At 40.1% G+C, this 12,144-nt stretch overlaps 1 protein-coding gene across 4 annotated transcripts in view; it reads right to left on the bottom strand.

Annotated features, from left to right (window-relative positions):
* The window catches only part of ADAMTS17 (ADAM metallopeptidase with thrombospondin type 1 motif 17), a 327,264-nt gene that overhangs the window by 132,550 nt on the left and 182,570 nt on the right, over positions 1-12,144 (bottom strand). For 2 of the 4 annotated variants that reach the window (XM_013060100.2, XM_045070851.1), the window contains exon 11: positions 766-867. In XM_013060100.2, coding sequence (XP_012915554.2) covers positions 766-867 — 102 coding nt within the window. Of the gene's footprint in view, positions 1-765; positions 871-12,144 lie in introns of all 4 variants that reach the window. The other 2 variants (XM_045070852.1, XM_045070850.1) reach the window with 1 other exon arrangement.

A 12,144-nucleotide genomic window follows, 5' to 3' on the forward strand; every position in this document is an offset into this window, starting at 1 on the left:
GGATTAATTCACAGGGCTCATGAAGAGACCCGAGCTTAGGCAAACTTCACTTCACGTGAGCTCCTTGTCTCTCTGGAAGGCTGTGCTTCCTGGCTCCGTGGTTTTGCACTCCAAGGTTGGGTTTGGTGCTTAAGAGAGGACACTGACAGCTCCACAGGGGTGAACCCTGGCTCCAAGAATAAGAGAAAGCCACTCCTCTACAATGGAATTGCCCAGCATGCCTGGCACTTCTGGGCCACAAGAGGTGATTTAGTGGTTTTCCATCATGGCATCTGGTTCACTCCTTGCAGTTAGGACTAAAGAAAAATCTGTGGCTGCGGGCCCTGAACACCCCTCCTCTCTAACACCAGTCTCTCCTGTTAATGAACATCAGGCCTGGGGCTCGCTCTCGAGTCTAGCCTAGCTAGACTCAGCTAACACTGTGCTCATTGAACTCATTTTGGGATAGCCTTTTGTGTATGACCAGCGATCCTGTTTTCCCATGTATGATTTGTTGATGTAAAAGGTTTTGTTTTTGTTTTTTAAGGAAATTCACTTGTGTGACAACAAGAGTCTATTTAATAAAAATATTAAGCAATTCTTGTATCTTATCAGAAAAAAAGAAGAGAGGTGATAGAAGTGTCCCTCTTTGCCCAGAGTAGGCTCCATGGCCCTTTCTGGGGCAGCCCAGGGGGAGTGTAGATCACGAATATGGTGTGGAGACTTAATTTTGCCCAATGCCCAGGAGACGGGGGCCAGGGGAGGGCCATGGGAGGTGGGGGTTACCTTGTCTGCCCCACACTCGGTGCCGTCCAGAGGAGGGTCCAGCTTGGTCTTGCAGGACGTATCTCCTTCCACCAGGCACCACAGTCCAGCACACATCAGATGCTGCTGACAAGGGAAGGAACACAACTGCCTAGAACGCCATAAACAGGTCACTCCTGGGGTTGGAAGGTGGGGCCCAATGACTGGTTTGGATTTGGAATTTGAAATATGAAGGGAAGAAGGAGGGTCATGAATTTGGATATAAAAGTGCATCATTCAACTGGTTCATTTTAATTCCACAAAATTCTGTGCATTGACTCCTAGGAGGGACTTGTCGGTTCAGCAATTTCTGCATTAGCTACTGAGGGGGTGTCCAATGCAGGGTGCAGGCTGGGCGCCATTAACACATACCTTTGGTTTAAATGTAGGAAGATGTGAGGCAGATACCCATGGGTCAGACAGAGTGCACGGGAAAAGAATCTCCCTGGCCTCGCTTCCTCAGGGAGGGCCTGCTAGAAGAGGCACCTCTGTTGCTGAGGCTGGAGGGGCCCTTACACAGGCCTAAAAGCCAGAGCCCAAAGGCCAATAAGGGGCTCAAAGACCCCAAGGGGTTAAAGAAGGTTTTCCACTCTCCCTGTGGCCACCCATTTTCTAGTTCAGCTGACTTATGCATAATTTCTTACAGTTATTTCACCTAAGGAATTTCTTAACATGCACAAATATACAATTAAAATAATTCTCCCTCAACAAGGCCAGGCATTTAAAAACAGACTCCCGTTTGTGTTAATAGAAAACCTGCACGTTGACCAAGTGTTCAGGATGGAACCACTTATGAAAAGAACTGGAGCAGACATGGCTAGCATACTCCCTGGCTGCCTCAGTCTCCCTTGTAGGACTCAGAGCATACTCAGTGTCTGTACACACCAGCTGCCGCTTCTCTAGTCTCTCTGCCAGAGGCCATCCTCTGACCTTGGAGTGACCTTGGACCACAGGAATGGGAGCTGGACAGCCCATCTCCCCTGGTGGGACGGCTCCAAGGCAAGCTCCTCACTTCTCTCAGAGGGTCCTGGTGGGATGGCCCCACTGTCCCTGCGGTCGCCTGCCCTTCAGTGCACTTTGGTCTCTCCACCCTCCTCTCCCACGTTCCTGCCCCCTCACAGTGCTTCCTGGGATCACTTCCCAGATAAACTACTTGCACCCAAATCCTCGCCTCGTGGTCTGAAAATTAAGAACAGATGTACTGAAGGCTCTTTTAAAGAAGCAATGTTTCCAGGATGCCAAGCCCAATCATGGGGAAGAGGCCTAGGCTGGAGCAAGGAAGACCTCACCCTCTGGGGCGTGGCCAGGGCACCTGTGGGTGCATTTTGGGCTGGGTGAGGGTCAAGAGTCCTTGCTCAGGACAGTCACAGTGGAGCTTGCAAAGCGTGTGCCTTGCTTCGTGCAGAGGGCTGCCTTTCCAATACTCTCAAACATCTGCACAGAAGAGATGTACACCGTTCTGTCTCAAGTCAGAAAGTATTTGGAAGCTGAAGAGACAAAAAGAGAAAAAGGGAAGGAAAGCAGAGCTGGAGGGGCTTTGACAAAGAGCTCAAAAGCCCACAGCACTTCTTCATTTCTCAAGAATGTCAAAGCTGCTCTGGGCCTTTAAAGAAGTTGATGATTCAAGTGGAACGGTGCACATTTGGGGTCAGGAAAGCCCCTGCGTTCCCATTACTGCTCACCTCTCCATGGAATGGTAAAAAGATGAGAACCCCGAGCACACTACCAGCTGGTCCCATAAAGACAGACTGCACCTCATTAAATGTTTGATTCCATGCACCTTGACCCCAGAGCTCTTCAAGAGTATGGTGTCAGTGTGCAGACACGTGTTCATGAGACAGGTAATTTATGGGGGAGGAGTGCTTGGGATTAGGAGACGCACCTGCCCCATCGGGAGGGAGAGGAAGAAGGCAGTGTGAACTGTTAGGCACTTTATAGACAGCACGTTCCCATAAAACCTTTCTAATCATCAGAGAAAAGGAGATGAGGTCCGGCAAAGCTTTCTTACGTAGAACACAAAAAGTACTAACCGTAAAGGGAAAAAATTAATGACTCGTACTATATTAAAATGAAGAACTTCCGTTTATCAAAAGACAACTGTAAGAAAGTGGGAGAGGGCATTTGTAATACATGGGAGAGATAACTGTAATCCATGGAACCAACAAAGGATTTGTATCTAGAATACACGTAAAAAACACAAACCAAAAGCCCCCGTGGACAATTAAAACGGTGCAGCAGAAAAATGGGCAAAAAACTTAGACACTTCACAAATGAAGACATTTAAATGTAAGAAAGGCCAATAAACATATGAACAGGCGCTCAGTTTCATCAGCCATCAGGGAAAGGCTAATTAAAACCACCAGTCCTTACCTCTACACACCCACCAGAATGACTCAACAGCAGAGACAGAGAATACAAAGTGTTGGGAAGGATGTGATGTGATAAGAACGTTCTTAAATTAATGCCGAGCTTCTAACTTGGTCCAACAACTCTAAGAAACTCTTTGACAGTACTTACTAAAGCTGAAGACAAGCACATACTAATATTCAACAGTGCCACTCCTAGGTATGCACTGGGCAGAAACGTGTGTCTATGTTCACCAAAAACATTTTGTCAAGAAGGTTCCTAGCAACAATCTTTGTATTTGTCCCAAAGTTAGAAACTGTCCAAGTGGCCATCAACAGAGGAATATGGTCTATGAGAACAATGGAATACGGCATGATCCCATTTATATGAACTTCAAAAACAAGCAGGAGGGGAAAATGGTGGTGCTGGGAGTCAGAACAGTGGTTACTTTTCTGTTTAGTCTCAAAACGAAGACAAGGGGATTGAGCAGAGAAGGCAACTTTAGAGTGGCAGCCTCTGACCCCAACTCAGCCATCAGCATTGCCCTGTGTGTCCAAGCTAAGCAGCTGCCCTTCTGTGATTCATTTTCAATACTGGAAAAACAGTATGGACAGCATGAATGCTTGTTACTGTGATGCCTTTTAGAGAGCTGGCATTCGTGTTGTGCTTTCCAAATGACAAAGTATTCTGACATGTGTCTGAGGCTCACAACAGCTGTGAGAGGCAGGCAGGGCAGGGCTTTCTCTATTCTTTCCATTTTTCCAAAGAAGAGGTGCATACTTGTAGAGGTCAAGGGCCTGAGCTGGGTCAGCAGTACTGGACTGGGAGTTCATTGATCAAGGTTCATATCTTGGTTCTCAGCCTGTGTAGTGCCTCCACAGATGTGTTCACTCTCTAAAAACTAATCAAGCTCTAAATGAAACATGCGTTTTTATGCAAGCACAGTATACTATTTATAGTAAAACTATTTAGAGAGAGGGAAGATAAGGAGAGAAATGCATGCTTAAACTGGTAAGGGAAGATTCTCTGGACCCAACCTATCACCAGGCAGAAGTAGGAAAATCAGGGCTTCATAAGGAAATAACAAGGAGAGACCCTACATGTAGGAAGCCATTCCTCACAGCAGGAGACAGAGTGTACAGTGGGCAGTCTTGCAACTGCTGGTCTCTTTAGGTCAGAACCCACATTCCTCTCATAAGAAAAATCCCTGTTAGCCTGGAAATAACTCTGACAATCTCCAAAATGAATATCCTATCAATCGCTGGTCCAAGAAACTCAGATGTGAGCAATAGTCAAAAACAACCAGTACAGGGTTTACACAAATTAGTACAAATAAAAAGGGAGAAGAAAGCATGTGAAGAATACTCACCAGATAATATGATCATCATATGGCTAAAAAGAATCTCCAAACCTATATGCATTATTTTTTTTAAAAACCATAGTAATTTTTTTTACTTGCAAACAGCAAATATATAAGAACTCAGGAAAAAGATAGTTATGTCAAAGGAGATAAATTATCAACCATCAGAACTGGGCCAAGGAAGGAAAGAAAGAATAAAATCAGATGGCCAATGAGGACAACACTGAAAGCAGCAGCAGAAGAGAGATACCACTGAACACAGAGAGGCACATGGAGTTAATGACTGAGAAAAAGTTAATGTAATAAAATGAATAAACAACTGAAACAGATTTGGCAAAAATGACCAACATGGAAGACACGTCAAGGATATGCGACATAAAGCAATTTTGTGGGAGGCAAGGAGGATGAGCTCTATTTTTTCCAATGAGGGGACAGATGTTTGTGGAGGTCAAGGGCCCTAGCTGGGGCTGAAGCACAGGACTCCTAAAGAGAACTGAGGTGAAGGAACAGAAAAGGTATCTGAAAAGAAATTCAAGATCCTATCCTGAAATGAAAGAAGGTCTCAGTTTCAGACTGAAAAGCAAAGCCCCATTCCAGGAAAACAGGGCAAAGAATAATGAGCACGGAGGCATGTCCTGATAAAAGTTACCAGGTTTCAGAGATAGAGCCCAAAATATTTTAGGCAGCCAGACAAAAAGATCAAGTCCCTGACAATGGGAAAAGACAGCAGATTTCCCCACAGTAGCACTCACGGCCAGATGGCAGTGGAGCCACGCTTAGAAGGATACAAGGAAAGAAAGTGTAACCTGAGCAATTTCTAGCAACTAAAGTGTTGCTCAAGTATTTAGGTAACAGAAAATTAATTTTTTAAAGATTTTATCTATTTATTTGAGACAGAGAGAGAGAGAATGAGCATGCACACAAGAACAGGCTAGAAAAGAAGGTGCAGTAGCGTGGGGGAGCATAAGAGACTGTCCATATATATCAGTTTCTTTATCACGTCTAGCAGGGGGAGGAATAAAATATAACACATGTAAAGATATCAGAGCTTTTAAAAGGAAAATATGAATCACTAAGACAAATAATTGAATTAGGGTGTTGAAAGAATGGAGAGAAGGAGATTAAAGGTGGAAATGCATTTATTTTATCATGCCCATGGAATTAGGGTATAGCACAAACACTAAAGAGAGGTTTGCCTATGACACCTTTTGCTTCTAGCAAATATCAGAATAGATAAGTCTGTGGAAGGCAATACTATTCTTCCATTCCAAAAAGAGCTAGGTATTTTGGGGGGGGGGGCTAAGTATTTTTTTAATGACATTTTATTAAAGATTTTATTACACCCAATGTGGGGCTCAAACTTACAACCCCAAAACCAAGAGTCTCATGCTCTTAACAACTGAGCCAGCCAGATGCCCCTAAAATGTCCTTCTTACTGCTGAGCTGACCAAAGTAAAGGAAATATTCAAGAAAACCAATACAAAACACACACATAGCTATACTTGTATATTTTTACAACATAGTTCAATCTGTAGTCAGCACATACAAGGAGGGCTGGCAATGATCAACATTCCAGTTGGGAGAGTAAGTCTGGAATCTGAAAGAGTGTTTACCAGTTCTAGAAGGATTGGTGGCACCCTAGATTTTTGAGACAAATATAAAGTCTCTCTGAGGAAAAGCAACCACCATTCAGGCTCTCAAAATTCCCCAGTGATTTTCAATAAAAGCAAACTCACAAGGAAACATGGCAACATAAAATGACAGCTGGCAGAAGCAACCAACAAAAGATTTAAACGTCCAAGGTATTTAGATGATAGAACAATCAGATACAGAATATATAGTAACTATCTAGGAGTACCTGGGTGGCTCAATCAGTTAAGTGCCCTGCTCTTGATTTTGGCTCAGGTCACTGTCTCGGGTTTGTGAGACAGAACTCTGCACTGGGTGTGGAGCCTGCTTAAGATTCTCTCTCTCCCTCTCCCTTTCCGCCTGCCCACCCTCTCCCTCTCCAGAAAAAAATCATTATAATAATTATCTATAAAATTTTTAAAGAAATAGAAGATAACATCGCATATGCAAGCCAGTCATGAGATACGATTGAATATGATCAGGCAAATCTGAAAAAAGAAACTAGAAAGAACTTTTATTATGAGACATTCAAGGATAATTGTTGAAGGAAAGCAGTGGATTCTGACATCACTGAAGGAGAGAATTCATGACTGGAAAATAGATTTGAAGAAATTATAAAGAAGAGAAAATAAATTGGAAAAATATCTTTAAAAAACTGGGTTAGGAGATAACAAGGAGGAAAATACTGATGTCTGTGTCTACTTAAAGTCCCAGAAGGAGAACAGAAAGAATGGAAGAAAGGCAGTATTTGAGAAGATAAATAGCTAACAAAGAATATTTACTGTGTAAAATAGTGAGTCTCCCCACTTAGCAGGGGCAGTCTTCTAAAATGTATCTCCTCCTACTCATGCTTTTGTGGAACACCCTTCCCTTGTAACATCTGATGAAAGTACTGGCTGGCTTTGCAACCATTGAAAACAGCAAAAATCATATGATGTCATTTAAAGCAACTCTTCAGCCAATGGGAAAGTCAAAACCAAAGTTGCGAATTATGAAGAAAATAATGAAGATGAAAATGCTAGATATCGTGACATGTGAAAGAAGAGTCTCAAATACTCAAACAAGGAAGAAAATAAATTGTCTACTTCAAAATGTATGAAAGGGGAACAACATAAATTTCTAAGAAAACAATAAATTAACAAAGATAAAAGTAGAAATTTATTATTTAGCAAACAGAAAAAACATAGACAAATATGAGTTGGCTCTCTGGGGGAAAAATGAACTGGATAAACCACTTGCTAACCTATTCAAGAAAAAGGGAAGAAAGCATGAATAATAAGACAGAAAGAAAGGAGAAAGAAAAAAAGAAAAAAGATGGACAGAAGGAAAGAAAGAAGATAACCAGAATGTAAAGAAAATTTTGTATATGTAGAGATATATATGCACGTAAATTTTAAATAATAATCAGTGATCACTGAGCTCTATTATAAGTACATAAACTTGAGATGAAATGATTTCCTTACAGTGTATAAATTAATAGAGCTATTGTTCAGAATAGACTAAAAACGCATACAGACTAGCTGATATAGAAGACGTGTGTTGGGGGACGCCTGGGTGGCTCAGTTGGTTGGACGACTGCCTTCGGCTCAGGTCATGATCCTGGAGTCCTGGGATCGAGTCCCGCATCAGGCTCCCAGCTCCACGGGGAGTCTGCTTCTCCCTCTGACCTTCTCCTCGCTCATGCTCTCTCTCACTGTCTCTCTCTCAAATAAATAAATAAATAAATAAATAAATAAAATCTTAAAAAAAAAAAAAAAAAGACCTGTGTGGGGAGTGGGGGGAAGACGACCTATGGAAGTTGGTCAATGAGCTACCCTTCCTGAAAACCTTTGGCCCACATGGTTTCTTAGCAGTATTTTTCATAAGGAGGTTCTATTTAATCTTTCAGAAACAGATAACACCAATGCATTCAAACTGTTTAAAAACTTTTAAAGGGGGGGGAAATGTTTTCCTTATTCTTTGTATTAATTCATATCACACTGAAACCAAACTGGATAAGATAAGCACAGGAAAAGAAAAAAAAAAGTTAATATCAAACTCATTTATGAACACTGTGGCGAAAATCCTAAATAAAGTTTACTAATATAGTAAAGCATGGTACCATGTCCAAGTAAGGTTTACTCCACGAATCTGAAGATGGGTCAGTATTAGAAAACTTGCTAATATAATTTGCCACATTAATAATTCAAAGAGAACTCATCCAGTTCTCTCCATGGATACTTAGAAGACATTTAATAAAATTTAATCACAACCTCTTATTAAAATTCTTAACAATACACACAAATGGATACTTCATTTGATAAATATTTATCTCATGGGGAGACATCAGAAGCATTCTCATTAAAATTGAGAAGAAGAATGCCTATTACCAGACTGCTATTATTTTAGATGAAAGAAAGAATTAGGGGCTAATATGGGATTATATAACTAAAAAACCCAAAAGATTCAAGCAAAGACCTATTATAACTTCTAAGAGAATTCAAATTAAAATATGGTAATCAAAGCTATTTATAAATAGCAACTACAACCAATTTTATAGGTATAATGGAATGAAAGATCATATTCATATAGGATAAAATATTCTATAGGGATAAATAAAGAAACTTGTAAAACATAAATAAAGAAAAATTTTAAATTGCCCTGAGTGAAGGAGGGAAGATGTCTTGAATGGATATAAAGAAACACTATGTAGGAAGACTTAAAAGTATAAAGGCATACATTTTTCACTAAGTAAGACTCTAAAATAATATAATTGAATTTAAAATACCAACTCAAGTTAGACTTAAACAAGCAGATTCTGAAGACCATATGAAAAATAAACAGGAAAAGAATAGCCAGTAAGACTGTGAAAAGGCATCTGGTTAGTGTATTAAAATATTTTATAAAGCTACAGTCATGTAAGTATTAAGAGGTACATGATTAAATCAGTGGAACAGACTGGCAAAATCCAGAAATATATTTTAAAAATAAGATATAAAGAATATAATATATTATAAAAATAGCATTTCAAATTTATGGGGAGAAATGAATTATTTAATAAATGCTATGTAGCCACCTGAGGGGCCATCTGGAAACAAAGTAAAGTTGGATCCCTTACCTCACACCTTACACTAAAATAAATGACTGCTGTATTAAGGTTTTTTTTTTTTTTTTTAAAGATTTTATTTATTTATTTATTTATTTGACAGAGAGAGAGGGAACACAAGCAGGGGACTATGAGAGGGAAGCAGGCTTCCTGATGAGCAGGGAGCCCGACTCGGGGCTCGATCCCTCGGACGCTGGGATCATGACCTGAGCCGAAGGCAGACACTTAACGACTGAGCCACCCAGGCACCCCTGTATTAAGGTTTTAAACATAAAAATGAAACCATAAAAATGCTAGAAGATATCACATGAATTAAATTTATTTACAGTTTAGGAGTAGGAAAGACCTTCTCAAGCATGACATGAAATTCAGAAGCCTTATAAAATAAATACTGATATATTTGACTTTACAAACATACACACATGCACACACACACATTCCTGCTTGACATAAATGATTAAAAAAAGCAAACAAACTGCAAAAAAATTGTAATTCATATTTCAGCTAAAGGGCCAATTTCCTTAAAAATAAAATCTCTTAACAAATCACTAAAAAAAGACCAATAATCCAAAAGATTTTAAAAGACAGTCCAAAGAAAAAAGAACACAACTGGCTTCTTAATATGTGAAAAAATGCTCAAAGTCATTAATAAGAGAAATGCCATTCAACCTGCAATAGACACATTTCCTAAATGCTCAGACTGGCAAGGACCAGAGAGGCCGAGTAAAGACATGGAGAGATAGTAAATTTCTTATGTTGTTTATGGGAGCGTAAACAGATAAGCTTCTTCAGAGATCAATCTGACAATATCTATCAAGAACTGAGGCACGTACCTAATTTCATCTCAAGTTCAATGACGGGCAAAATTAATCTGTAGGTTCAGAAAGAAAGAGTGATTATTGCTGGCAGTGAGTGAATAGAAGGGGTCTGAAGCTTCTGGAATTGCAGAGATGCTATATTTCTGATGTGCAGGTTAAACTGATGTGTTCAGTTTATAAGGAAAATGAATATAACTGTACACTTAAGATTAAAACTTTTCTGTGTTTCCTGTTGTGTTATATACAGGTGAATAAAACATGCAAAAATGACCTTTTAACCACTTCTAGGTATGTATCTTATAGACTAACAGTTCTCAATTTGGGGTGATTTTGCCCCCCTACACGGAATTTGACAATGTGTGAAGACATTGTTTTGGTTGTCACATCTAGGGGATGCCTGACTTGTAGTGGGTAGAGGCTAATGTTATTAAATATCCCATAGTGTATAAGACAGCTGCAGCAAAGAATGACTTCAGTAGTGCCAAAGTCAGGACACTCTGCTATGGATAAACTCAGCAGTAATGACAAAAAGAAAAATAATAAGTTACAGTGAAGATAAGAGACTCTTATCTATAGGAAACAAACTGAGGGTTGCTGGACGGGGTGGGTAGGAGGGGAGGCTAGGGTAACTGGGTGATGGGCATTAAGGAGGGTACTTGATGGAATGAGCGCTGGGTGTTATGTCAATGGTGAATCACTAAATTCTACCCCTCAAACTAATAATATACTATATGCTAATTAAATTTAATTTAAATTTTAAAAAGTTACAGTGGAGAGTCCTTCAAGATACCTTACCCAGGTGGCCAAGGTTAACATCACCAGGACAACATTCCCCATGTCTCTCCAGGGGGTGTGTTCCAGGGGATGCCTGAAACCATGGATAGTACTGAACCCTACAGACACTGCTATTTCCTATATATATATATATATATATACCCATGACAGAGTTTAATTCATAAATGAGGCACAGTAAGAGATTAAGAACCATTATAAAACAGAACAATTATGACAATATATAATAAAAGTGTTATGAATGTGGTCGATGAGTCTTATTGTATTCACCCTTATGATGACGTGAGATGATAAAAAGCCTACATGATTTGATGAAGCATCACATCATCACCTAGGTATTTTGACCTGGGGACAGGCTACGACTGACCAGACCACAGTTGACCATGGGTAATGCGGATAAGGGGGTACCACTATAACAAGATGTTACGTGTTACAAGATGTTACAATCATGCAGAACCTCAATATAATCATGAGAAAACAGCAGGTAAACCCAGATTGCAAAATAACTGGCCGGTACCGCTCAAGTGACAAGGTCATGAAAGACAAAGACCAAGGAACCACCACAGACTGGAGAGACCAAGGAGACAGGACTAACTAAATGCAGAACAGGATTCCAGTACAGAAAAGGGGCATTGGCAGGAAAACTGGTGACATCTGCATGCACTTCAGTGAACAGAATTGTACTGGGATTATAACCCAGTTTTGATAATGGTTTTAGTGTACTGTAAGATGCGGACACAGAAGGAAGCTGGGGGGAAAGGTATACACTTACTGTACTATTTTTGTTCCTCTTCTTTAAATATAAAGCTACCTCACAACAAAAAGCTAAATAACATAGTTTGTAGTTAAAAAAAGAAAAAGAAAATGGATGGGGCAACTCTACTTACACAGGGATTGAACAACTCTAAAACGTCCTTAAGAGAAAAAAAGCAAGATACACAATAGCACAATAGGATGCTCATATTTGTATGAAAAAGGAAATCTACAAATGTTTTGAATTTCACACCTTGCGCATACATTGCTTATTCGGAAAACAGACTTGATTCTGAAAAGTCACACTGATAACCAAGCATCTGTGGTGGAGGTGGTCTTTGCTACAATGACTTCATGCCCACAATGCTTATTTACAAAGTATCAATCAGATAAATGTGAAAATTGCAATGTGGCTTTTCTGGAGTGAATTCTTTCTTTACAGCCTCAGTGCCACTGCCTCATTCAAGTTCTCTTCCTTTCTCATCTGGACAAATGCAATCATTTCCTGTAGGTCTTCTTGATTGCAGTCTTCTTCATGATCAATGTATCTGCAAAATCTCTTTGGAAACACAGATCTC

The sequence above is a fragment of the Mustela putorius genome, unplaced genomic scaffold (genome assembly GCF_011764305.1).
Source record: "Mustela putorius furo isolate JIRA1106 unplaced genomic scaffold, ASM1176430v1.1 tig00003972_pilon_pilon_pilon, whole genome shotgun sequence".
Classification (NCBI taxonomy): domain Eukaryota; kingdom Metazoa; phylum Chordata; class Mammalia; order Carnivora; family Mustelidae; genus Mustela; species Mustela putorius.